At 38.0% G+C, this 27,583-nt stretch overlaps 4 protein-coding genes across 5 annotated transcripts; 1 reads left to right on the top strand and 3 right to left on the bottom strand.

Moving 5' to 3' along the window:
* Nucleotides 1-1,122: 1,122 nt before the first annotated feature.
* LOC113288671 (pentatricopeptide repeat-containing protein At5g48910-like) lies at nucleotides 1,123-5,405 on the bottom strand. The gene has a single exon (XM_026537786.1). The coding sequence runs from the start codon at nucleotides 5,314-5,316 to the stop codon at nucleotides 3,244-3,246; it is 2,073 nt and encodes a 690-aa protein (XP_026393571.1). The 5' UTR covers nucleotides 5,317-5,405; the 3' UTR covers nucleotides 1,123-3,243.
* LOC113291230 (ATP-dependent DNA helicase PIF1-like) lies at nucleotides 1,126-2,613 on the top strand. Its single transcript, XM_026540787.1, has one exon. It carries the CDS (start codon nucleotides 1,126-1,128, stop codon nucleotides 2,611-2,613), a length of 1,488 nt encoding a protein of 495 aa, XP_026396572.1.
* A 109-nt stretch (nucleotides 5,406-5,514) lies between the features above and the next one.
* Nucleotides 5,515-12,293, bottom strand: LOC113288670 (auxilin-like protein 1). 2 transcript variants are annotated; one of them, XR_003330683.1, is made up of 8 exons: nucleotides 11,689-12,293; nucleotides 7,510-10,924; nucleotides 7,329-7,404; nucleotides 7,112-7,209; nucleotides 6,963-7,028; nucleotides 6,784-6,863; nucleotides 6,540-6,716; nucleotides 5,515-5,829 (listed from the first exon to the last, which is right to left on the bottom strand). XR_003330683.1 is itself a non-coding variant. In XM_026537784.1 (8 exons), exons 1-8 carry the CDS (start codon nucleotides 12,090-12,092, stop codon nucleotides 5,794-5,796), a joined length of 4,362 nt encoding a protein of 1,453 aa, XP_026393569.1. In that variant the 5' UTR covers nucleotides 12,093-12,292; the 3' UTR covers nucleotides 5,515-5,793. The 2 variants fall into 2 exon arrangements, 1 of the variants encoding a protein (XP_026393569.1); XM_026537784.1 differs by having other exon boundaries at nucleotides 6,784-6,873; nucleotides 11,689-12,292.
* Nucleotides 12,294-20,694: 8,401 nt separating this feature from the next.
* On the bottom strand, nucleotides 20,695-24,586 carry LOC113288669 (gamma carbonic anhydrase 3, mitochondrial-like). Its single transcript, XM_026537783.1, has 5 exons — nucleotides 24,382-24,586; nucleotides 23,070-23,213; nucleotides 22,039-22,164; nucleotides 21,748-21,899; nucleotides 20,695-21,263 (listed from the first exon to the last, which is right to left on the bottom strand). Exons 1-5 carry the CDS (start codon nucleotides 24,494-24,496, stop codon nucleotides 21,009-21,011), a joined length of 792 nt encoding a protein of 263 aa, XP_026393568.1. The 5' UTR covers nucleotides 24,497-24,586; the 3' UTR covers nucleotides 20,695-21,008.
* Between the last annotated feature and the right edge of the window lie 2,997 nt (nucleotides 24,587-27,583).

The following is a 27,583-nucleotide window of genomic DNA, read 5'->3' as shown; positions in this document are numbered from 1 at the left end:
GTAAAGTACTCACCGAATTGATAGATACCACATTTATTGACCATGTATTCATATGGGCAGTACGTAAAGGATCCTAGTTACAACTGTGTTCTGAGAGAAGTATTGAATCATGCATATGGTCGATGCACTTGGTTTCAGTTCACTATGCAAACCTAAAAGCCACTAACAGTAACAACGCAACAAGAATCTATAACAAAAGCCAAAAACAAGTCCAACAACAAAGAAGAACGAAAAAGAAATTTATATAAGCCTTGCCAAGAGCTAAGAAACAATAACTCTTCTTTGTTGCACCCTACAACTGGTTCTCGTTCACTCGGGAAAAAGAGGCATTTAATTTTCACGCTCATAAGAGTGAATGAGAAAGGTTTACTTCCATGGATTTTTTGGATTCTCTTTTTCCAAAGTAAACGTAATCCCCTGAGTTCATACAGATTGTTGAAACTCTTTCACTCCTAAATTACGTGAACAATGTTTTTGCTTGATAAATATTCTTCAAAAGCTCTCATGAAATTCTTCCATGCATATTACTATACCTTAAGGAATTGTTAAATGTATATCCTTGTGAGGTATGATAACAAAATTGCAGGTTATGCTGGATGACAAGACAACTCTTGAACAACCTCGATTTGTTTGAAATATTACTGAAGATTTTGGTAAATATTTCTAATGTTTGTTCTTCACGGTTCGAATCAAGGGTCTCGCCGATCACATTGCAAGATAAGTCTTGAACAATACCTAAAGATAAATTGGTTAAAATTTTCAGAAGACTTCCGTAAATATTTTTAGGATTTGTTCTTCACGGTCAGAAGAAGAACTGGTTACAATTTTCAGAAGACTTCCATAAATTGACGAGTAAAGAAGGAATCATGTAGACTCGAATTGGGGTAGTCGAGGGTTAATTTGTCCGTTTCGGTAGATAACTTGGACTCGGTTCCTTTTGCTGAGTCGAGTCCGATTTCCCCACTCCCTCCCTATAACAAAAGTGTTTTCAATAGTACGATTGGTTTTGCATCTCGATAGAGGACTGACATGTTGGTTCTCTTTTTTGCAACATCTAAAGTCATAAACCCCCCATCCAAAACCATATTTTGGAAGACAAATTTTTAGGGTTTTAGAATTGAAGGAATGATGATGAGATTTCTGAGATTAGTTCTACCTTCAAGACTTCTCATTCTCAATAGATTTCTGGGTTTCAATAAACTCTCAACATCTCATTCTCATGTCATCAAGAAAAATCACAATTACAGAAATTGCAGTTCTAGCCCTAGATACTTCAGTAGTAAATCTTCATCAGAACAATTGGAAACTGCAAAGCTAACAAAACAACAAAAACAAGTTCTGGAAGAAGTTTCTAAAGGAAAATCAGTATTCATTACAGGATCTGGAGGTACAGGGAAGACATTTTTGCTCAAACAAATTGTAAATCTTTTGAAACAAGAAGTCCATAAACCTGATGAAGTTTTTGTTACAGCTTCAACTGGTGTTGCTGCTTGTGCTTTAAATGGACAAACCCTTCATTCATTTGCTGGTATCGGTTTAGGAGAAGATGATGAAGATGAGTTGCTTGGTAGGGTTTGTAAAAATAAATTAGCTTCTCAAAGATGGAAACAGGTGAAAGCTTTAGTTATTGATGAGATTAGTATGATAAGTGGTGAACTTTTTGATAAGATTGAGTACATTGCTCAGATGTGTAAACCTAAAAGAAGGGGGGAAATTTGGGGTGGAATTCAATTGATTGTAAGTGGTGATTTCTTTCAGCTTCCTCCGATTATTAAGTACAGTAATGGTGAGGTAAAAGAGTTTGCATTTGAAGCTGAATGTTGGAATGAGAGTTTTGATTTGCAGATTGAACTTACCCGGGTGTTTCGACAATCGGATTCACAGTTTATTGAGTTGTTGCAACGGATTAGGAAAGGCTATAGAGATGCTAACATGCTTAAACTTTTAGATAAATGTTGTTTGAATGAATTGGTGAATGTCCCTTCGGACGTGCCTCGTTTGTTTCCGAGAAATGAAGATGTTAAGAGATTGAACAATGAGAGGTTGAAGAATTTGGGTCAGGAAATTGTTAGCTATAGAGCTGTGGATAGAGGGGTTAATCCTTGGAGGAATCAGCTTCAACAAGGGATTGCGCCAGATGTGTTGGAAATTTGTTTAGGTGCAAGGGTAATGTTGATCAAGAACAAAGATGTTGAGGCTGGTCTGGTGAATGGTGCAGTTGGAACTGTAATTGGATTTGATAGGGACTATGCAAGTAAAGTGCTTAAAAAAAGGTGTGCGGAACGTATACGGCCCAAGGTTCGATTCGACTCTGGCTTGGAAATGGTGATTGAACCTGATACTTGGGAAGTGACGGAAGGAAATGAAGTTCAAGTGCAACGTGCACAGATTCCGTTGATATTGGTGTGGGCAGTTAGTATTCATAAGTGTCAAGGAATGACTCTCGACCGTTTACAAACTGATCTCTCAAGAGCTTTTGGTTGTGGGATGGTTTATGTTGCACTTTCCAGGGTTAGGAGTTTGGATGGTCTTTACATGTCTGGTTTCAGTTCATCAAAAATCAAAACACACCCTAAAGTGTTGCAGTTCTATAAGGGTCAAATTGGGAGCTAAAAGAACAACACAATCTCTGCCTTGCTGTGACATAAACCAAATTCATACCAACTTTTGCTAACATTTACTCCAAGTGTTGATCCATAACAAGTTTTTGTTGTATTTACTTATAGTCTGATCTGCACTTTGGCTACGGTACTAAGTATATATCCTTGATGTGTTTCGTTTTAAAACTGTTCTCAAATCGCTATAGAATTTTTAAGAATACTGGAAACCTTGTATGCAGGCTGATTCAATTCTCCTTGAGCAATTCCAACTATTCCTTCCATTAATGTTTTAGCAGCTTTCGAGTTCTGGATTAGCACAGAATAAGTTTCAGAATCTGCAGATGGGGTGCAGTCTGACAGAGTGTTAAGGTGATCTGATCACAAGACTTGTAGGCTGCGCATAGGTATTTGAGTTGAGAACATAATTTCCAGATCAAACAGTGTCAAACTGGTTTCTTCTCTTCAACTAACAACTCTTATGACTGAATTTGTTCCAAGTCTCCAGTGTCATTAACAGAATAAATAAGATTTTAACATTGGGTTCATCTGTTGCACAACTTATACATGGAAGAGCTGTAGTTGTTCCAACAGCTTAAAACCAAAAAATGAGCCGATAAACTAAACCTCGTGATGATCACTTCAATTACCAGAAGTCACGACATGAACAATGACCGTCCTTGAAATGATGAAACCGACTACGGTCTCTTATAATAATCTCTCTTCTTTCAACCTTGGCAATCAACTTCATTGCTGAATGACAATCTTTGCATATCCTCAGGTTCTTCACTATTCTTATCTGGGTTTTTGGAGGAGTTTCCATGATCCCAAAGGCAAGAGCCAACTTTTCGCTGTGGAAATAAAGATCTCTCGCCTTCTCTTCATGCGGGATATTACGCAAAACAAGATCTGTATCAGGAACATAGCCATTATCTTTGATCCGTTTCATTAACTCCTCCAACTTCTCAAGTACCTCTTTACAACGAGGGTGATCAGAAGAAGCACCTGCAAAGAATTCATTCACTGCACCCCCAACCTCGATTAAACTACAACCTGGTTCTTTCTCGGTATCCATACTCTTCATCTTCCTTCTCACTCTTGTAACTTCTTCCCATTTGTTTCGATCAGCGTAAATGTTTGACATGATAACATAATTTGAGGAGCATTTTGGATCCAACGCCATGATTTTGTCCACCACAGATTCTGCTAGAAGCATGTCATTGTGCATTCTGCATGCTGCAAGCAATGCACTACACACAACGGCGTCTGGAGCTATGTGCATCTCCTTTATAATATTCAGTGCATCATTTAACTGCCCAGACCGACCAAGGATATCCACAACACATGTATAATGTTCCAATTGCGGCTCAATCCCGAACTCCACACTCATTCTTCTGAATTGTTTCAAACCTTCTTCTACCAAGCCTCCATGTCTACAAGCATTCAACAAGCCAATGAAGGTGAGCTCGTCTGGTTTAACCCCTTCTTTAAGCATTTCATGAAATAGTTCCAAAGCCTCTTCTCCTTGCCCATGTAATGCAAGCCCCTCGATCATAACACCCCAAGCAACAACATCTTTCTTCACCATGCTCTTAAAAACCTGTCGAGCACTTTCAATATCCCCACATTTTGAATACATGTTAACCAAAGCTGACTTAACAAGTTGATTAGAACCAACCAAACCTCTACTGTCACCGTACGAATGAACCCATTGTCCCAAAGTTAGTGATCCAGCTAGTGAACAAGCAGAAAGTAAACTGACAATAGTTCTGGAATTTGGACTAATCCCCTCAAGCTTCATCCTGCGAAATGCATCCAATGCTTCGTTACACAACCCATTCAGCACATAACCAGAGATCATCACATTCCACGAGACCACATTCCTGACATCCATTTTGTTAAACAATGTTTTAGCAGAATCAAGGTCACCCTTCCTAATTAAACCGGTCATTAAAGCATTGCCAGAAACCACTTCCGGTTCATTCGTTTTATTGTATAACACAAATGCAGCATCTACTAACCCACACTTCACGTACGCATCAATCATACCATTGTTAATCAATGTATTGCACTCAAACCCAAGCTTAATAACATGAGAATGAATCTGGGCAGCTTCTTTAACGGCTAAAGCCGACCCGCAAGCACTAAACAGAACAGTAAAAGAAGACGCATCTGGCCAAACTCCTCTATTCAGCATAAGAATATAAAGCGCAACAGCTTCTAACTCCAAACCCGGAGCACACTTTGCGTATCCAGCAATAATTGAATTCCATGAAACAATATTTCTATCAATCATTTCGTTGAACACCTTTCGAGCAATCCCTATACGCCCACATTTAGCATACATAGAGAGGAGAGCATTCTGAACAAAGACATCATGAAATCCATACTTTAAAACATGACTATGAATTTGCTTCCCTTCTTTAATCACCTTAAGAAGAGAACAAGCTTTAACAACTAAAGGAAATGTGTATTCATCAGGAGGAATATTTTCTTTCAGCATAGAGAAGTACAGGTTCAGAGCTTCTTCATGTTGATTATTTTCAATTCGAGTTCTGATATTAGAGTTCCATGTAAATGGGTTCTTAGATGTTTCTACATTTTTCACAGAAATCTTTGAACGAACTTTTGTTGGTAATGGTTTTCTGGTGCCGGAACTACTCAAAACTGACGAATTATACAGAATTGTGCAAGGCAGAACAATTTCTGCAATACCCATTCTTCAAATTGCAAGAGTTGTTGCAGTATGTATGTATTTTGAAGTGAACAAACAACTGAATTGTACAGTGGGTGTTCTTAGTGTCTTTTTCATTTATGGACAGACGAAATGATTCGGATTTATGGGCTTACCCTGTTCAAACAAAAATTACAGCACAGTTGAAAGAGTAACTTCTGAGATCTCAGATTTGCCATTTGGAAGGAACACTAATTGAAGAAATTATAATTAGATTTCCGAGATAAACTGATTAGACAGTTTTCTAGAGCTACAGGTGACTGACTATACTAGAGCTGTGGCCATATACAAGAAAGAATGCCTGCAAAAAGCTCTAAACAAAATAAATATTTACTTCACTACTAATTAAGATTTTAAAATTACAAGAATGTGACCCCCCAAACCCAAAAACTATCGGCATGCACCAGCAAAAAAGAAATGCAGAAGCCAACACTAATTGCACTTCCTACGAGGCCTTCACTATTAGCGCTCCTCTGAGTTGAATTTGTTCCAAGCCTCCTGTGGCATTAGAAAATACAAAACAAATTAGGATTTGAATAACATTTCGAAGGAAACAAACTTTGACAAGGTGGGGGAAAAAAGTAAAAGTAAAGATGATGAAATACAATTTGTAGTGCATGATAACAAGATGATTATGTATCCAGACAAGAAAAGATGCAACACAGCCAGAAAACAAAAAAGAGGAGCCTTCTTTCTTCTTTTTGGCGCTTTGTTTTTCTATAAAGCTAATAATGGAGGGGTATTTCTTTCCTTTTTATGAAATTCTGATGAACTTACTGGCAAATTAGTTCATCAAAATTCGTCAGTAGATCCCTAAAAGTTCTGATCGACCCTCTAGCCTTGAGAACTTTCTTTTTAATTTATGGAGGTGTACATACCAATCTAAGTGTGACCAATGATTTCTTTTTAATTTCTTTGTCAAGGCATGCGAGAACTAACATATTACCGTAAGGCTTACACGCTAATTGTGTTGAACACCTAAAATTGTTTGTTCATGTGTAAAGAGGGGATTGTCGCGGCCCTAACAAGAAGAGCCTGTTGGGGTCCCTAAGCAACAAGATAGATCAAAAAGTATACTGAGGCTGTAAGTACTAGGGGCATAGGGCTTTAAAGACCAGTAGAAAGTTGAGCAAACCATTGACAGGAACCAGATGAGATTTGTATGATGCATTCTCCAATTGATTATATGAAAGGGCCAAAAAATGCACCTTTAAAAGATCGAAAACCTTCTCGCATATATACTTCTGCTGAATGGTAGCACCTCGTTGCTGCAATTTATCGGGATGGACACTAAGAGTGGCTTTCCTGTAGGCTTTCTTTACGGCAACAGCTGTTATTACTTCTGTCAATGGGACTGGATGCCAACCACTGTCCGGACCAAGTATCTGCCAAAAGAGCAATAAGTAAGCAGAATAAGAATACTCAATACCAATATAAAACCACACCACATACATATTGCAACGTTGACAGCAATGCTCGCAAGTTTCCTTCTTTCCCATTCGACCACCTTCTGACCTCTGCATCCAGAGTATCTGAGAATCTCTAAAATCAAAATTCAAAGTTAGATCTTGAATACTTATTCAAAGTCAATGGTCTACAGAAATTCTTAAGAGCGTGAAAAGACTATGTACATTTCTCTCTGCTTGCTCTCTCTGAGCAAGAAGATCCCGCATGTTCTTTTCTGCTAAAGCCTTTGCCTGGAAAGTGAACAGAAAGCATGAGAACATTTTGGCTTCGGAAAACCAACCCATCCACCTTGAAAGGAAAAGATTAGACTTACTGCACGCTCAACTGTTCGTTGATGCCTCTCTAATCTAGCTTTACACCTCTGAGCTGATTCAGTTTCAGCTCCTTGATATCGCTCACCAACGTTGGATGCTGCAAAATGATATTGACAAAAGATATTGGGAGCCGTAGCCGAAACATAAATGAAACGCGATAAAAATAAATGCTGAATCATGTAACCAAATCTGAGGCAGCTTAATAGAACCACACACCATGGTTGGAAGAGTTAGAGTATCTCTGGAAACTATTGGAAGCGCCTGAGCTTTGGTGTTGAGTATCCCGTAAATCCTGTAATTGATTATTTAGTTACCATAAGAATGAATGACATCAAAGAAATATTCATGAAGGAATAGTAGATGTAATACCATACAGTTTAAGATGATTGTAACTCACAGAGAAAGATGAACTGTGCCTTATTCCACTATCCCTGGAAGTAGATGAATACTTCTCGGAGTAAGTTCTTTCTGTCCGATCTCTTGCACCAAAAGCAGCCTTATCAGACTTCAGTTTTTCTGCAGCACGCTCCCTAGCCTCTGCAGTTGCTCTCTCCACAGCAGCACGCTCTAATTTAAGTCTGGCATCACGCTCTGCCCTTATTTTGCCTTCAGTAAAAGACTTCTCAGCTACTGATTTCTCCCGTGCCACAGCAGAAGCCCTATCTAATCTTTCTCGGGCCTCAGCAACAGCTCTTTGCCTAGCTTCAGCAGTTGCTCTCTCAACTGCTGCCCTTTCCGCTCGTTCGCGGGCATCAGCAAGTGCCCTTTCACGTGCTTCTCTAGTTGCTCTTTCAACTGCCATCCTATCTTTTTCTCTTTCCCTTTCCCTTTCTCTATCCTCTTCGACCTTTCTCAAGCGCTCTACCTCGCGGTCCCTTTCTCTTTGCATCCTTTTCTCCTTCTCCCTCTCTTCCAGCGAAAGTGATTCAGCCTTATCTTTTTTCTCGATATTTTTACTTACATTAAGACCATTCGCATCCATAACGTTAGTGGGATGAGCTGCTTCCAGTTTCCTCCCATTTTCAACCAACTGCTTCTTTCTCTGGGCTGCACTATTGTTGTCAAGAGTACCTTGGGACATTTTCTTACTCCTCTCAATTTTTTCTTGCAAAACAACGGCTTGAACTTCTGCAAAATTCTTTTCACCGTCCTGTAACTTAGTCCCATGATCAACTTCCTTCATTTTCTCGAGATCAGGTTCGCTCGACATTTGAGCTAAAACTTTATCTTCATCCTGCCTACATGCTTCTTCGGCTGCCTTCTTTGTATTCCCACTATCAGCATTCTCTAGGCATCCAGCTGACGCTTTCAGATTCTCCTCACCCTGACTATGCACAAGTGCCTCTTGAGCTGCTTTCGCATTCTTCTCATTCTCCTCCTTCTTGAGCTCTTGTTGTCTCCTCACGTTCTCTTCCTGCTCACGAGCCTCTTTTTCTTTCCTCTCACGAGTCTCTGTTTGCCTCTTTTCAAATTCCTCCTTCTCTTCTCTTAGTCTCCTTTCAGTTTCCTCCCTCTCGAGAGCTTCTCTTAGTCTCCTTTCATTTTCCTCCCTCTCGAGACTCTCTCTTAGTCTGCTTTCATTTTCCTCCCTCTCGAGAGCTTCTCTTAATCTCCTTTCATTTTCCTCCTTCTCGAGAGCTTCTCTTTCTCTCCTTTCATTATCTTCCTTTTCACGAGTTTCTTTTAGTCTCTTCTCGTTTACCTCCCTTTCATGAGCTGCTTTTAGTTTCTTCTCATTTTCTTCCCTTTCAAGTTCCTCTTTAAGTCTTCTCTCATGTTCATGAGCTTCCTCTCGTCGCTTCTCTTCTAGCTCCTGGGCTTCCTTTAAAAGCTTTGCATCTTCTTCTTCTCTCTCTCGAGACTCTTTAAGCCTCTTCTTGCTTTCTTCACGCTCATTTTCTTCTATTTGCCTCCTCTCAATTTCTTCAACATGCCTCCTCTCATTTTCTTCTTGTTCACGAGCCTCTTCAAGTCTCTTCTCATGTTCCTGCCTTTCACGTGCCATTTTTTCTCTCTCCTCGAATTCCTCGCGTTTGCATTTCTCTTCCTGAAACTGCTGAATCTCCTCCTGTACATGGGTCTGTTCAAGTTTAGATACAGATTCATCGCTAGGTTCCTTTAGCTTCTTTTCATCGTCTTCCTTCTCAAGTTCCACATTACAATGATTGTCATTTCTTTCATGATTGCAGACCTCTTGAGCAACATCCAATTCCTTATCGTACTCTCCTCGCATATTAAGCTCGTGAGCTGGTTTTGTGTTTTCATCATGAGCTACTTCTGATTCTCTTGGAGTGGATTTCATGTCTTCTACACTTTCATGTTTGGAGGTCTCCGTAACTGCTCTCGGAATAACTGTTTGCACTAACTCATAATATTGCTCCTCTACCTTCCATTCTCCATCTTCTTCTTCCCCATGAGATGCTCGCATTGATCCAGTCTCCTCCCTATAATTTTGTTCAGCCATCTCTTCAGATGCATTGACAATTTTCTTTCCAGTCACCCCCGAATCTTCATCAACCTCTACTACCCTCGAGGCCCTATCCTCCACATTGATACCTTTTATTTCCTTGTCAGCATGCTCAGGTATGTCATTAGGCTTCTCATTCGAACATTGAGCTTGAGGTGCAGCTTCCAACTCCCTTTTTTTCATAGATTTAGACTCGTCCTTCAAACCCAACTTCTTACGATTTTGAAGGCCATCCTTCTTTCTTTCCATTAATTCTTTTGCACTTTTAAGTCTTGCTTGGGCAAAGTCCATTGCTTCTTTCATTGCAGCTGCAGAGGCTTCAGCGGATGAACTTGCATCTACTTCCACGTCAAAGAATTGTGCTGAACTATCACTAACAGCCCTTTGAAGGACAGAATTGTCAGAAGCCCTTGGGTGTGAAGCTGTATATATCTTGGAATCTCCTCGCCAGATAGATACTTTTGGTGGTGGTCTTGATGGAGGCGGTACATGACAGGGATTTGTCCTGAGATTAATTTCTGAGACTGTTACAAACCCCTTACTGGGATGAGTTCCATTTCCACCAGGCTTTGCTGGAGGTTCCAGAGCTCTCTCTGGAATATGAGTTACATGACAGGGATTTGTCTTAAGATTAATTTCTGAGACTGTTAGATACCCCTTACTGGGATGAGTTCCGTTTCCGCCAGGCTTTCCATGAGGTTCCAGAGCTCTCTCGGGAATATGAGTTACAGTAACAGACTGGCCTAAACTAGTATCCTTGAGATGGTTTTTAGGATGTATTGAATCACCTTCAGAAATCTGCCTCACAGCATGAGAGATAGGTTGGAATGAGATAGTTTCCTTGAGATGGTTTCTTTGATGTACCGAATCACTTTCAGAAAGCTCTCTGACAGCCGGAAAGAAAGGTTCGTAGGAAATGGTCTCCTTGAGATGGTTTGTTTGATGTTTTGCATCACATTCAGATATTTGTGCAATGCCATGATAGACGGACTGGTCTGATATGGTTTCCTCGAGATCTTTTTCTTCATTTACGTGATCACCAAAATCCAAATCAAGACTATGGAATTTGGTTACCTGGTCCAACGTGTTGTCCTCTGCTTTTTGAGAAGGAATGCTTTCATCCACTAAAAATGTAAATGCTGGAACAGAATTAAGTTGAGCTATGTGGGTGGTTGCAGTAATCTCGCCATCTCTGCTTATCTGATTAGACTTTTGATACGACACGTTGAACTGCTTTATACCATCAGACTCATAAGACTCTTCATTTGAGAAGGTTTGATTGGTTTCTGAACAAGCAGGATCTTCGTTTGACCCCTCTGAGGGAGAACCTGTTTCCGCCGAGGTCCTGCACATTCACCAAACCATATTTAGATAACAAACATGTAAGGTCCTTAACTTTATATGTTCAGCCTATCAATTTCAGAGATGTTTGTTTCTTCCGGATAACATCAGGGATCAGACAAGTAAATAAAATTACAACAAATTGTATGCAACAGGTTCTTACAACTATAAGATTCTATTCTTCATTATATATAATATTGTGAACCGACTATCTAAACCATTGGTATCTAATTTCTCTGCTTGTTACCCAATTCGACAACGTGACACTTCCAGCCCCCAACCAAAAAGGGCAAGAAGAAAATCTTCAAAAAAACTCTTTCTAGTCTCAAATATCCTATCTCACAAAATTCTTGTCCCTCCATTTCACAGTAGGTCTTAACCCCCATTAAAGAACCAAGAAATTGAATTACTCCGCCAGCTATGGACTCAAATGCCTTGCAAAATGATTCTTTCCTACCAACTCCATGACCTAGGAATGCTGTACAATTTTTTCTTGGTCAATTGTTAAACTTCCCTTTCTTCATTTCAGCTCATCACAATCAAAACCCTTCTCCAATCATCTTCATTAAGAGCCAAAATCTAATTTTTTTTGCTGTTTAATCAATTTTCCACAAATATTCCCCAGTTCGACACTAACATATTGCTCTTAACAAAAAAGCAACAACAAAAAAAAAAAAAAAAAAAAAAAAAAAAAAAAAAAAAAAAAAAAAAAAAAAAAAAAAAAAAAAAAAAAAAAAAAAGAAAATGAAATTGAAGCAAAGTGTTTACCAGGCGTCATCAGAAGAACTTTCGCCTCCACCTCCTTTAGATTCCGCAGCCAACAATTCTTCATACGAGACAGCAAAATCCAACCCATTAAAACCACCAAAAACTTCAGAATAATCAAATTTCGAACTCCTTACATCAATCGAAACATCTTTTTCATCAACAACAGGAAGATCCAAAATAGGTATAGAAGAAACACGAGATGAATTAAAACTCCCAAAAATCTCACTATAATCATCAATCATTCCAGAAGAACCAATACTCGGAACTCCAAATTTCGGTGGACCTCCAAATACATCATCATACACAGTCTTACTACCACCACCGCCGCCGCCAGTATATCCATTTCCATTCCCTTTATTAGATACTTTCTTAGCTGAACTTTTCTTCACTGCAAAATCCGCCATTAGACAGACAGAGACCAATCACACTTTTTTCTAGGGTTTCTGAAATTTCTTTCTTCTCTCAACTCAGAAAAAAATCTGAGTTGAGAATCAGAATCAAGAAGAAGATGAAAGGGAAAGGAGGAAAAAGGGAAACGATGTGAAAACGGAAACTCAGGGGAGAGAGAAAGGAGGAGGTGACTCTCTCTATGACTATGACTATCTGTACTTTACTGTAGAGAACATTACTGGCTGTAGTGCTGTACCATTTTCTTTTCTTTATTTAACTAAATCGCCGATTTATACAATTTAACCGGTTATTCCGGTAATAATGTAGAAAGTGGGTATTCACTGTCATTTTTCCAAATTCCTGTAAAAATCCATTTTAAAAGTTGTGCATAATTTGGGATGGATGTTGGATGGTAAGTGAGACTGGTCTAGCTAACTTGGATCTGTTTATGAGAAATGGCAATGGTTCTAGCTAGCTAACCATCGGGGATTTGCCTGGTTAGTTGTCCAGGAACCTGATTCTCGAATAGGAAGTTAGCGGATCCGAGTTTTCGCTTATGAGTTTAGAAATCTCATTAAACATATAAAAGGAAAAAAAGAAAAAATCTATTTAGGTGGATTTGTTCATGAAAAATAGGACTCAAACTTGAAAAAGTATTAAATCAAATTTAGAGGTGAAATGGGAAATTTTGCTTAATTTTTGAGTTTCTATAATCGTGGATTTTTTCTATTTTGCTGTGTTTGAGTGAAAAGTGCACACTCCTAAATAAAGACTAATTTGGGCCTTAGAGCATCCACAATGGGCGAGTATAACCAAAAATTTGGGATGAAATCGTAACGCAGTGGGACGGAGTAAAGATCAAATCCCATCCAAAGATCAAATCTCATACCATATTTGATCGCGATCAAATACCAAATCCTAATATAGTCAGGCGGAAATTTAAAGTCCGCTTGTTTCTGGGCGTAAACAAGAAGTACGTTTGTTAACGGGCGTAAATTATTTATCCGTTCGTTGCTGGGGCGGAATACAAGTTTACGTTTGAGACGGGCGTAACTAAAATTTACGCTTCACCGGGCGTAAACCTATAATCCGCTTCTCAATAGGCGGAGTCTTAAAGCACGCCTGACTCAGGCGTAAAATAATTTTACGCCCCTTCCATGCGTAGAACAAAATTCCGCCCGTCCCAAACGTAAACAAACATATGATGATATTTATGCAGATCAGCATTCCTGCTAGATGCCATTGCCCGCAGTGCCCTTGTGCTATATGTGTCACGTGTAGTACTGGGTTACAAACAAACATGGGATCGATATCAAGTGAGTTATCCACCCTCAATGTGGAAACTAGTGTAACTCACATCCTAGAGATTGAACTTGAGTCTTTCTCTCTCATTGCCGAACCTTTATAATTCATTAACGTATTACTAGAAATCTCATATTGCAGCTTCTTGTTAATAGGACACTCTACGAGAAAACCATAGCAAGCGGATTTGGTTCTGTCCACCAACCGACAGGCGGAAACATATTATACGCCCGTCAAAACCAACAGGCGGAGATTTATTATACTCACATCTAAACGTAATTTATATTTACGCCTCTTACGGGCGGAATTTTGACGTACGTTCCATCGGGGGTAGCTTTGAGTTTACGCCTGTTAATCAGGCGGAGATTAAAAACCCGTCTCATATGGAACGTAATTTATAATTACGCATGTCGTGAGGCGTTAATTTAACATCCGCCCGTCCCAAACGTAATATAAATATCCGCCCCTGTAATCAAACGTAATTTAAATGTCCGTCCGTTTTCATGCGGTGATTAAATTTACGCTCGACCAAATTTGATCTTTCACCCTAGCGTCACATCGCCGACTAAACCAAAATTTTGATCATTTTTATGGTATTTGATCTTTGGTTTTAGTCGCACCACTGTGGACGCTCTTAGAGGCACCAAATGATAGCTTTTGAATCTCTGTTTGGTTGATTAAACACAAAAAGGGATGTTAATAATGGTGATGGTATATGAGGACCACTCTAGTTAGCGTTAGCTACGTACCTAATATTATTACAAAAATGGTTATGAAAATCTATGTGATTATGTTGACTAAACATAAAAAAAGGGAACCCAACCCCTTCTTAGTTGTAAATATTAGTGCCTCTCAGTCAGCGAATTGTTAATATGAGTAGTAGGCATCATAAAAATGCCAAATTATGTTTGCTCTTGAGCACTGGTTTTAGCTATATAGTCTTTTCGTAGCAAGGCTCAATTATTTGATAGATAAGTCGGATGGAGTACTTTCGGTTTTTGTTTCGGACCTCTCCACATCAAACTGTCCCTATCTTTTTCTATTTTCTACTTGTTTCTTTCACGCCTTTGATAGTTTGTTTGCATGTTTAATTGTCTCCATTCAAATTTTTTATACTCAAAAAGCAAGACCCTATTTTATAAATTGCTTGAATCAATTCCAAACTTTCCATGATAAACATTTTTTTCTTTATGTAAACACGATTTATATTAATCAAGAATTATAGTACAACATGTTTAAGATCTCATCTTTATCAAAAACATCGGAAATAATACTAGATTTTAAAACCTTGTGTTGAATATGAGAGAACCTGTGCCGAAGATGATTTACTCAAGCTTCTTTTACTATGTGGTCCGCCGCAGAGTTATATTTTTTGTTTATATACTTTGCCTGGGCTTGCGAAAGTTTTTTCGATATTGAGTTCACTTCCATGATAAGTTGATAACACCTGATTTGTCCTTTGTGTTTTCTTTTGATTTGAACAGTGAGCGTGTAGCTGACTATGGAAGGCAGTCTGGACTCTGGACCAGTTTGTGCTACATAAATATGTTGGATTAGACTGATAAGTTTAACTAATAGTCTGCATGAATCCAATACTAAATTTGTAGAATTTATCCGAATAAGATCCCACCATTGCTAATGATAGAAATATGATCATCATGTTTTTTGGTTTATTATGAAAACGTCGTTAACACACAAACTACTTTTGCCAATGGCATACATCATGTTTCTTTGGAATATTTTTTGAAAAAAAAATGTTTTTAATAAGATTTAATATATTCCAAGAACCATACTGGGACAGAACCGGTTTTCCTGTGAACCCCATCAAAGGAGGATAACATACAGTGCTCACTAACATCAAAACTCAATATACCGCCACGAGGGCATATGTGTAAATATATTCCTATCCAACGGTTCATCTCGGGTCTTAAACAAAATTTGACGCGTGGTTATACGGGACATGGTCAAACCGCAGCTTAGCGAAATTTATGGTTGAATTTGTGGATATAATAGAATAATAACGCGGCGATTAATCGGGGAGAAAAAGAGACAAAAGTTAATTGATATTCCTTGGGTTCCTCTGCAATAATTTAGCACCGAGTTTTAAAAGATCAAAACCGGCGCGCTTTCATATGCTGGTCCTACCAGTTTCTAACCCTGATACTCCTTTTCTCTTTCTTTCGTTTTTGTTTCTCATCAGACCACAACCCCCCAGGGCTGCTACAGTGATTACGGAAACGTCGTATGGTTTGACGGATGTTTTGGCTTAGGTACCTATTATTAGGGCTGCACAAAATCCAACCATAACCGAAAACCGAAACCGAAATCGAAGATTTTTAACCGAACCGAATCATAATCATATTCCTATGGTTTATTAATGGTTGCCAGTTTCAGATAACCGACAGTATCGGTATCGGTTTCGGTTTAGGTTTTATCTCAAAACCGAACCAAAAACCAATTGGTTAACCGATTAATAGTGACCATAGGATTAAATGATTTTAGGCCGTGGATGGGGATATTTAACCCTAATAACTTACTTCACTCGACTGAGTCTTCTCTTCTTTCGTTCTTTTCTTCTTTCGTTCTTCCTCACGAGTCACGACTGAGTCTCCCAGTCCATCAAAGTCCCACCATCACCTTCGAAATATGCAAAATGTCGCCACTGTAAGACAAAGATTGCAGCTCAGGGTACCAAGTATGGGACAGGTGGTATGAATAATCATTTGAAGATATGTAAAAAGAAGCCCAAGGAGGAAAAAGGACAGCAAACTCTTGATTTTCAACCGGCTAGGCTAGGAGAAGAAGGAAAATTGGTTGCGGCAACTTTTAATCAAGATGCATGTACAAAGGCAGTGATTTTATTTGTGATTTTAGATGAGCAGCCGTTTAGAGTGGTTGAAGGAGAAGGGTTCAAGGAACTTTGTAGGGTACTTGAATCCAGATTCAAGATCCCTTCTCGTATGACCATTTCGCGGGGTGTATTATATTTGTACGAAGTTGAAAAGGAGAAGATGAAGAACTACTTCAAGGAAAACAATGTGAGAGTTTGTCTCACCACTGACACATGGACCTCAAATGCCCAAAATAAAAGCTACATGGTTATAACTGCGCATTTTATTGATAAAGATTGGAAGCTGCACAAACTGGTAATCAACTTTTTTCCAAATTTTAGGTCATTCAGGTGAGGTAATTGGGAAGATGTTAGAGGAATGTTTGTTAGATTGGGAACTTCCTGGGGTTTTTACTATCACGCTTGACAATGTTAGTGCTAATGATTTAGCTATTGATTATCTAAGGGAGGATGGTCATTTAAAGGAGCAAGTCATTAGTTCAAATGGTGTACCGAATACTAAGTTTATGCAAGTTAGATGTGCTGCTCATGTGCTTGCACTTGTTGTGAATGCTGGCTTGGGAGAGTATCACATGGCTATTAAGAGAGTAAGGGCAGTGGTGAAGCATGTGATGAGTTCTCCTGCTAGGTTGAGTAAGTTTATGGATTGTGTTAAACAAGAAAAGATAGATTGCAGAAAAGGTTTAGTTTTAGATGTGGATACAAGATGGAATTCCACTTACATGATGTTGGAAGCTGCTTGTAGATATCAGAAAGCTTTTGAAAGGCTAGCACGGGAAGATAAGGCTTTCAAAAAGAAGTTTTGTTTCAACGAAAGATCCATCCCTCCTGTATTTTCTACTTCTACCGGTGCTAGTGATGATGTTGACATGGAAGAAGCTTGTACTCTTGCTCATAACAAAGGCAAGAAGAAGGCCCCTGCTCCGCCTCCTATACATGCTCCATATATGGAAGATTGGGCCAATGCAAGATTATTTGGAAAAATTTTAAAGGTATTCTATGATTTGACTGTCAAGTTTTCTTACTGTACTCGTGTTACTTCACATGAGTTCTTGTTTAACGTAAGTGTCATTCATAGAACAATGAACACATGGGTAAAAAGTTCAGATCCATTTCTCTCTGGTATGGGCACTAAAATGCTAGACAAGTTTAATAAGTATTGGGGAGAATATGAGAAAATGAACACTCTCATGTTCATTGCTGTTTTGCTTGATCCACGTGAGAAAATGAAAGGTTTAAATTTTATTCTTGATACTTTAGATATCACGGGTCCGTCATTAGGTAAACACTTATCGACTTATGTGAGAACTGATTTTCAAGAAATTTTCGAAGAGTACAAGTGTCTCTATGCAAATGATGAAAACATGTCTAGTGCCACAAGTGATTGTAACAATGTTACTCAATCTTTTGGGGTTACTGATGATGAAGATTCCGCGTATGCTAGTCTAATAGCAGAGAGAGCAAGAAAAGATGAGGAGGATGACAATGTTGAGGGGAAAACTGAGTTGGAGTTATATTTAGAGGAGAAACGTGAACCGAGAATTAGCCCTATCTGTGTTTAGTTTGAAATTTTAGGTTGGTGGAGGACTAATAGTACAAGGTATCCTGTATTATCACACATGGCGAGAGATATACTAGCCATACCAGTCTCTTATGTTGCCTCGGAATCTGCCTTTAGTACTGGAAGGCGAGTTATTGATTCATATCGAAGTTCACTGCTGCCTAAGACAGTTGAGGCGTTGACTTGCACGCAAAGCTGGTTACGGACACCGGTTGATCTTGATCCAAACACCTTAGGAACTGATGATGCCGAAGATGTTTCAGGTATTTTCTCTACTCACTTTTGTAAAATTCTGATTTGTTATTTTCTCTACTCATTGTTTGTCACTTATTGATGTAATTTCTTGCAGAATTTTTAGGTTCTATTGCAACTTCTAAGTTCATCCGCATTGACATAGATGATGATGAAGAAGAAGATTCAACTTTGTTATCGTGAAGTTGATTATAAATGATTTAACGGGTTAGCGGTAAGTTTTTCTAGTAGCACTATGACACACAACAGTATGATCATCCAAAACACCACTTTATGTTGGGCTTGTGTACTGACTTGTTTTCCATATGCATATTCCTTTTAATGAACCTTAAACTTTATATCCTCTGAACTTCGTAGTGCCCTAATATATTGTGAATAGATATGTCTTTGATTTTTTATATTAAGTTGAGAAATACTTGCCTATAAATGTTGGTTAGCATCAGGTTATAGTTGTTCGTTACCTCAGTTTGACTAATCAGTAGTTGTTAATTGCTTATTCATAGCTTAGACTAGGTAGTAGACTCTTGACATTGTTTTCCTGCGAAATCCCCATTATGCCAATGAGAATGACTTACACCTGGTAGTTCAACTAGGTTGGAAGTTTTGATTCTGGGTAGGCCGTATTATGTACTCTGAGTATGGTTTGGGTTTGGTAGATCAATTAAAAGAGTGCAGAGAAGTGATCAGTCCTTGCTGCGAAAGACTTAGCTTATCGACTGAAAATGATTGGAAATATGTCGACCATATGCTGCTGATCTTGTTTATTTTGCTTGGGAATGTTGTTATTTGTTATTGTTGTTATTGCTTGGGAATGTTGAAAATGATTTGTGAATCCACCATTTGTATGCTCATCTCTGTTTGTTTATCATTCGCAGGAGTTCCCGTGGAAGGAGGAGAGGTAGCTTGGGAGCCAGCAACTGCACTAGTTTTGTTTCAATTAATATGTAATTAAAATATGTTTGGGGTTTTTCTTAGCTCGATACTGCGAACCTCTATTATTTTTCAATTTCTCATAGCAGAATGAATCTTTTCACACTGATGAATTGTAGTTAATGAATGGTTAGGACTCTTAGGAGGATTATTCGAGTTAAAGCACTGACACATTATTGTTTACAAATCATTCGGTTAACCAAAAACCGTCTAGTTTTTAACAAAACCGAGTAGAAACCGAAACCAAATAAACCGAATAGGCTATACGGTTTCATTCGTTTTAATTATTGGAAAACCGAGTACATTGGTTTCGGTTTAGGTTTTGCCAAAAACCGATAAAAACCGAACCATGTGCAGCCCTACCTATTACTCCCAAAATTTGGTAACTCTCATTCACAGCTTTGCACCACAATTGCATCCCACCGTGCAAAACGCGGTTAATATCTGATTGTTTCCATTTTTTTCCTCCAAGCTGCCGCAAGGATACTGGTCCGTAATTATTCAGCCAAAACTTATTATGGGTCTCGAAAGGTTATAGGGTTTAGATGGGTGACGCATTTTACCAGTCTTGGCAACAAGAGAACAGAAGTTTTTGCTCAACATGTGCTCATCGTGGGGAAATAGTACTCCTTGTTGCTGCTGCATGCACCGTAGTACTGTACATCATGCACCAGTAGCTGTTTTTTACATGTTTGGTCTGTGAAGTTTGAATGACAAGTACAAAAGTGAAATATGTCTCTTTAATTCTCTCCCTGTTGCTCCTCTCTGATTAAAAAGACTACTAATCCTCCCCAATTAGTTTCCTTAATGATGTAGTCAACTCTACCATGGTTGTGCCGAAAGTAAATGTACATTATGCATGTGGGCATCAAAATCTAGCAAAAGATTCTAGATAAAATCTTCCAAAACCAATGGCCATTAAAGTCACTTCGTTTACTTTCAGTCAAATCAAGTGTCTTGCATTTCGTTTATAATAGCTCTTTTATGAATTTTTGCTCTTGGAAATATTAGTTTTGGACCCATGAAAATGATGATTTTGATGATAACAGTAAATTTCAACTTCTTTTTATTTACTTTAATCATTAGACGTATGTTTTCCTTTGGCTTTCTTTGGAATATGTAGGTTCTGAACTAAAACATAAATTAATGTACTAAAACTAAAGACATTCCCTTTAACTTTGGTTCTCGAATTGTCTGAGTCCACTTACTTACCTCTAGTCACTGCTGACTTGCTGAGGGTCCAAGATGTTCGAAATAAGCAGCATTTTCCAATGTAGGTGTACAAAACTACACTAGGATTAAAATTACAAAGCCATCACATGGGCATGTTACAGACAATAATAATGTCTTCTCAAGTCCTAAATCATTGCGGCCATTAAAGAAGGAGAAAGCTTTGGTTGCAAGTGAAATCATCACAGTCTAATAGTTACCAACAGAAATTTGGATTAGGTCAAAATTAAGTTAAAAAATGGAAGGAAAAGTAATACATCTATATATCACTAACTTCTGTAGCAAAATTCCAAAGACCTGAAAAGTCCTGAACCATATTATAGTATTTTATATACATAGTCAACTAATTCTAAGTCTCTTGTTTCCATGCTTGACTTTACAAGTCTAATCGTGGGAACCACGTCCACACCACTAGTAATACTAGTTTACCAGTCTTATAACCATAATGCTTGTTGTTTGATTGTGAAGAGACACCAAGTAGAGACAGGAATTGTGATAAAAAAAATCATAAAGATTACTTATTCTGTCCAATCTGGAACCTCAAAAGTACGTACATTCATAGTAAATTTAAACCAAGATCACATCTTACAGTGGTGGAAAACATCCAAATCTGCTAATCTGTGGCATAAATTCTGTCTAAGAAACCTGAAAACAGTGCTCCTGATAGACCTGGGGAGGCCTGGTATTGCCGCAACACGGCTTAGTACCAAAAATTATTTGAAGTGAAACCCAATTCACCATAACACCCTCACATATATAAAATTGTGTTGATAACAAACCTTTAAAGATTAGAGAACATTTAACTTAAGCAGCAACCTTTGGTGATTGGTCAGGCAGGGCATTGTCATGAAGAGCAACCGATGTTGAATCATGCTCCTCGTCTTGATGAGCAAACTTCAGTTTCAGTGCCTTTAAGAATTCGGTCTCTTCAAAAGACTTTGCATTCTCAGCTGCATGGGCCTGTGCTATGCTGGTGTAGTTGATCGCTGACTGAGAGTTGAAAGATATTTCCTCTTCTGTAAGTTTCCTCAGGAACTTCGCTGGATTACCTCCCCAAACCTGTCACGTAAGTGAGCACTGGGATACATTAGTCAACTTGGTAAACCCAGTTTCGTTAAGGAAAACAAAAGACAATGTCTGGAAACTGTTGATCGGAGAAGAATAATCTGAAAATTGCTTACAAGGTTAGCCAAGTTTTGAGCATGGTATACATGATATCTCTAGCCTGGTTGACACTTTGACTACAATGATGGCTCAATCAACAAGTGCTTTATGCCACAAGAAAGTAAGGTTTTGATAGCCATAGGATGGAATATGGTATACAGTAAAGGGAATACGGATTAGGGGCGAGACTTATTGAGAAACACACTAATCTGAGAGACCTGAGGGGAATGCTGTTCAACCATCATACATGTGATGGGCAGATGGAAGATTTTGTCAATGAGTATTGGGGAAAAAAAAAGTATAGCCACAGTGACATTTTGGTTGTTTTAAAGTTTTAAACACAAAAAATATTAAAAAGCTGTTGTGTTTGCAGACAAACCTCTCCATATGGGATCCTAGTATCCTGTCTCACTAGAGACCCAGCAGCAACCATTGCGTGTTTCTCGACAACTACCCCATCAAGCAGAGTTGCCCCTGTACCAACAACAGCCTCATCCTCCACGGTGCAACCATGTAAGATGGCACTGTGACCTGCTCAGTGTGAAGTTCTAAATTATAACACGAGTTTATTCATAATTAATTATCATACATGCTTAATCAAACTAGCTCTTCAAAATGAGAGATGGATGTATAAACACTAATATGACCAGAAGTGGTAGCGTCCTCTTACCTACAGTAACATTGTCTCCAATGGTAGTTGGTAAGACTTTCCCTTGTAGATTAGATTTTGCTACATGTACAATAGAGTTGTCCTGTATATTAGTTCCAGAACCAATACTGATGTTGTTCGCATCACCTGCACATAGAAAATCATTGTTTTCCATAAACAACTTGTAAGCATTGCCAAATACAAAAATATGTCAGACAAGAGAGGCCATTTATGAACTCGACCAGCGGTTAAGCTGAAACTCTACGAGGAACAAGGGAAGATCGTTCTGCCTAAAAAAATATAAGGATGATTAGCTAAAGTTAAGGCTAGCGAATAAATTGTTCAAGTGGTTGGTTACAGTTAAGCTGAAACTCTACGAGAAACAAGGGAAGATCGTTTCCCCAAAAAAAATATAAGAATGATTAGCTAAAGCTAAGGCTAGCGAAGAAATTGTTCAAAGTGGTTTAAGTGGTTTAGAGTCTTCTATGCTTGATGTAAATGAGTTTCATGCTCTAAGTATTTGGTTCTGAGAGATGCAGCCATAACCAGAATGTCTATCCAATATCAGCCTTAACATGGCCCTGTGAAGTTGGACAAGGACAGCTACAAGATACAACATTGTCCATGGGATTAGGCCATGTATGAGGATAGTCAACCATCTGTACGAATCTATATATAGGTTTGGCATCGCGCAGTATCCACTAATCTGCATTCAGAGGATATCCCCACTTCAGTAGTTCGATAAATCCAAGTGTCCACTAATAAGCTCACATTAAACATACCAGATAATGTTCTTGACGATATTTATTCTATAACTATGTTTAACTTGGAGATAAACTGATAAAGGAATAAACAATCTTCTGAACACCTAAATCCTAATGTCCATTCATTTAATAGACAAAGAAACTTTAAGCATCTTAATTGACTAGGGGTCGAGAAGAATGTAAAACAGTCTCTTTGGAAAAAGAGTAATATGTTAAACTTAAAGATGTAAATGTGGATATAAACGATCTAAAGAAAAAATCCTTAACTTCCACTCACGACAAACTTACCTCGTATAACACATCCATACCAGATAGAGGATCCTCGCCCCACATGGACATCTCCAGTGATAGATGCACTGGGGGCAACAAATGCATCTCTATGAACGCTCGGAGCTTTGTCAAATATGTTCATGAGTGTTCTATGCCTCGATACTGGATGACATGATAATAAAGAATTTAGACGATATGTATCAAAAGCATTAGATGAAAGAAAAACGAACGCGCGTGTTTACATTGCATACACAGAATGCCATGACAAACAACCAACAGTTTTCAATCTACTGATGAAGTAAAGATTAGAGAACTCAAAAAGGAAACGTTACAACATAAAAACACAAAATGAAAATGACATTGCAAACATACATGGCAGAAGACACACTAAATAGTTAAAAGTCGTGAAAGTAAAAGACTGTGTATCAACAGAAACATGGAATCTGAAAATTTCAAAATAAATGTCCTTCTTTAATCAGAGGCTTATGCCCTTTGGGACCTTGGGGAATCAATAACATGAATTATTATTTGGTTGCCAATTCCAGACATTGACAATTCCATGGAACCTTGATGGCTGCCTAAAGTCCTTGTCCAGGTGCTCGTAAAATAACACTCACTGTTCACGGACCTACTGACCCAATATGATATGCACGAGGCACGAGGCACTCGGATTATTGGTTTAAGGATGTTCTTCAAGTTCAAACTATGACGCACAAAAGCTTGACATATACCTTGAAAAGTAACTAAACCACAATCCCTAAATATCAGAAGGGAAAAAGAAAAGAAAAAAATGCTGAGCTGAAAAATAACCGCGAAGTCTTATCAGTGATACAATCAGTTATCACACTACCAATTTTGCAACTGACTAACCAAATACTACTTCAATGGCTGAAACTGCTATTCTGATCCAAGTTCTGAATACTGAATATTTTGACTCAAGTTCAACATTACCAAATATGTGATGGTACCAATAACAACTATGTGTCTTCAGAAAAATTATTGAAACAAGGTCAAAGGTCATTTTAACATACAAATCGCTCAAGCACAAATGCAAATTCCGAGTCCTAATCAAAACTAAATTGCAAAATCTAAAGAAAAAAAATCATGGAAACCCTAACTTTAGTTCGACCCTCACAACCAAATGGACATCTAGTTAAGGGGGAAATGTCAAAAAAAAATGAGCTTGCTTAAATCACATTCAAAATAATCAGATAATAATTCCGTTAATATCATTAGAATCAGAACTGTGAAGGGAAACTAGGGTTCATTAGGATATTGAAAAGAAACAAAAGGAGAAAGAGTTAGAAGTGAAGGATTGAGTAAAGCATACATTGTTCATGGAAATGATATTTCCCTTGCAGGCGAGAACCAAGACGATCAATGGCTTGACCAGTTTCACGGATCCAAAATCCGACGGTGTAAACGGCTTTCCCCAAGGTTCCCATCTTCTTCTTCTTCTTCTTCTTCTTCTTCTTCTTCTTCCACCTGAAGGTATTTGTGATTTGTTCCTTTCGCTTATTCTTCTTCTTCACTGTTATGAGTAAAGACTTTGCCGAGTTAACCCGATATAGACCTATAAATGCTTCAGATATCCGAGTTAACGTTTTTTCTTTGGTGTCCGAAAGAAGTTAGTTCTGCATTTCCGAAACAAATTTTCATTCGCACAGTAGCGGTAAAGCCAAAGTTATAAGATACTGTAATATTCGGTGGTCAGATTACACATACCGTTACATTGGATTGTTTCACTACCAGAGAGTTTTTTTTTTTTTTTTTTTTGACACGGCTACTAGAGAGTTATTAATGACTAGGGCTGGACATGATTTTGGTTTTCCGCTGGAACGGGACCGAACGGATCCGATGGTTAATGGTTCGGTGGTGGTAAGATTTTTGGAAACCGATAGTAATGATTTCGGTTTTGGTTTGACTGGAAACCAAGCCGAAACCGACTATGAACATCCCTACTAATGACCGGTGGAGCTTTGGTCCATGTTTGCCACCACAAACGAGAAAATCTAAGTTTGATCATAAAAGGAGGGGCTCGAACCCAAGGTGGAATATGCGAAAGGAAAAGATTGTACGAAATAAAAAGAAAAACTGTAAAAAAAAAAGGAAGACTGAAACCTAAAAGCTCGTGTAGGCTTGAAACACAAGTCCTCCTATAATCACTTGCTTGTAAGACATATCAGCGGTGTCTTCAAAAATTAAAACTCGAAAGTAAAGAATATACTTCACCATATTGATAATACGAGACACATGATGGTTGACAAGTAAATTGTAAGTCAAGGAATATTTTGTTGTAAAGGTGGGAGTTTAAGTTAAAGCCTCTGCGAAAGGATAGGTTCTAGTCGATTGGTGGATGAAGAATGATAAAAGGGCGTGTATGTTATGTGTATCAGATTTTTTTATTTCTTTTTTATATATTGTTTTGTCCTTAGAAAACCTTATCATAGAGGTGAATGTTTTATCTGATGTAATTCTGCTGAATATGTTGTTTAGTTTGGTTCTTGACAGCACATGTTACATTATTTCATTACCTCAACCAATCATAAAATAAATAATAATAAAAATGTGATCAATTTGCAGTAACCTTGTACTAAAAAGCTTCTAATACGCATTGGAAATTCAGACTATACCACAAAAAAAATTATTGGTGTACACCCAGAAACAAAGCGAATCTATAGTTCACCCTGACGGCATCATGTGCACAAACATGATTCGGGGATGAAGGTACTGCACTCTCTTAGAAAAACTATTCTGATAAACTTTAAAATTTCAGACTGTACCACAAAGATTTTCTTGATATACACTCAGAAATAAAGCAAATCTGGTTCACCTTCAAGACATCCCATGCACAAATATGATTATGGTTCATAGATACGGGTAATGCACTCTTTCAGACAAAATGATCAAGATATTCATCCACAATGATTTACTTAACATCGGGATAAATATCTGAAGCTTCTATTCTGAATAAAGGTTCAATTTCAAAAAATAGATTGGTCTTCTTCCACATAAACCGAGTATGCAATTGATAATATGTGAAAACGCGGGGGTATAACAACCACACCCATTTCGTTATGCAATCTACATGGACTAAACTCCAATATAATTCCAAGATCACAAACTTAAAAGTAAGAATCAATCAAGAAAGATATCAAAGAGCTTTATTTCTTTCTCAATACAATCAGTAAATCAACTAGATAGAAATCTATGAGACTGATTGATATGAGAATAACTCGAATGGTACCAAAGACCAATGTCCGAGAGCCAATCAAGTTATATCCAACGAACAAGGTCAGATTTATCAACTATGATTGAACTACGCACAACCTGCGATAGTTAAATTATATAAACAAATATAATGTGGAAAATAAAACACAGACACCAGAAATTTTGTTAACGAGAAAACTGCAAATGTAGAAAAACCCCGGGACCTAGTCCACATTTGAACACCACACTGTATTAAGCCGCAACAGACTCTAGCCTACTACAAGTTAACTTCAGACTGGAATATAGTTGAGCCCTAACCAAGTCTCACACCGATTAAGGTAAAGTCGTGTTCCTTACGCCTCTTGAATCACAGCAAGACTCTACGCACGTGATTCCCTTAGCTGATCTCAGTCACAACCGACCCAAAGTCTAAGACTTATAAACAAATATGTCTCCCACAAATATGTTTATTCTGGTTTTATTTCCGTCTTTAGATAAATCAACGTGAACATGAAACTCAACAAATAATCCGGTCTTATACTCCCGAAGAGCATCCTAGAAATATTAGTTGCCTCACAATGACCTAACTGATTAACAGAAGAAGTTATTGCGGAATCACAAGAGTCTGAGACGAAGAACTATTGTGATTACTTTTTATATCTTACCTATCGGAGGCGAATATCGAGTAAATCTTAGAGAAGATAAAACTCAATAAGATAGAAAAGGTAAGATCAGAATACGCAACTACAAAGAAAATAGTTGATATATGGCTTCACTACGAAGTCTTCAAGTCGTTAACCTAATAATGATTTTAGAAAACCTAGGTCAAAGAAGAATCGAATCTAGTTTGCAACTAGGACACACGAGGCTGTCGGGATTAGGTTTCCCAGGTGCTAAAGTTTTCTCTTGTATAGTCTTTCAAATCAGGGTTGCTTACAATCAAAGCTAAGATATCTTAGTAACAAAGCAATTGATATTCACCGTTAGATGAACAAATGATTTAAGATTCAAGCTAAGTCTTCTTAGAAACTAAGCAATCAATCTCCAGCGCTAGATGATATTAGCTTGATACACACAAATGAAATATACCTATATTTATATATGGATGAACCTTACCCAAATGTGTATACCTTGTTGGCTCAATAATAGTTAACCGAAGTTAGCCACATGAACACTTATAGTTTAGCCACATTCATTTAACACTTCTAGATCAAATATGATGATCAATAAATCACGGTAGATAATCAAATGAATCTAAATGTGTTTCAATATAGTCATTCAAATGTTCATCATCTGATAGAAATATATATGAACCATTTGAA

The sequence above is a fragment of the Papaver somniferum genome, chromosome 6 (assembly GCF_003573695.1).
Source record: "Papaver somniferum cultivar HN1 chromosome 6, ASM357369v1, whole genome shotgun sequence".
NCBI classification, from domain to species: Eukaryota; Viridiplantae; Streptophyta; class Magnoliopsida; order Ranunculales; family Papaveraceae; genus Papaver; species Papaver somniferum.
This window is presented reverse-complemented; position numbering and strand designations above follow the sequence as displayed.

Bases quoted from the DNA above. Each gene is read 5' to 3' on its own strand.
- LOC113291230 (XM_026540787.1), top strand. From the start codon at position 1,126: ATGATGATGAGATTTCTGAGATTAGTTCTACCTTCAAGACTTCTCATT.
- LOC113288670 (XM_026537784.1), bottom strand. From the start codon at position 12,092: ATGGCGGATTTTGCAGTGAAGAAAAGTTCAGCTAAGAAAGTATCTAAT. The intron at 7,210-7,328 runs GTGTGTGGTTCT...ATCATTTTGCAG, and splicing joins CTCTAACTCTTCCAACCATG to CATCCAACGTTGGTGAGCGA. The intron at 5,830-6,539 runs GTGCATTTTTTG...CTAATGCCACAG, and splicing joins AGGTTTTCGATCTTTTAAAG to GAGGCTTGGAACAAATTCAA.
- LOC113288671 (XM_026537786.1), bottom strand. From the start codon at position 5,316: ATGGGTATTGCAGAAATTGTTCTGCCTTGCACAATTCTGTATAATTCG.
- LOC113288669 (XM_026537783.1), bottom strand. From the start codon at position 24,496: ATGGGAACCTTGGGGAAAGCCGTTTACACCGTCGGATTTTGGATCCGT. The intron at 21,900-22,038 runs GTAAGAGGACGC...CACACTGAGCAG, and splicing joins TGGAGACAATGTTACTGTAG to GTCACAGTGCCATCTTACAT. The intron at 21,264-21,747 runs GTTTGTCTGCAA...CTTACGTGACAG, and splicing joins CTAGGATCCCATATGGAGAG to GTTTGGGGAGGTAATCCAGC.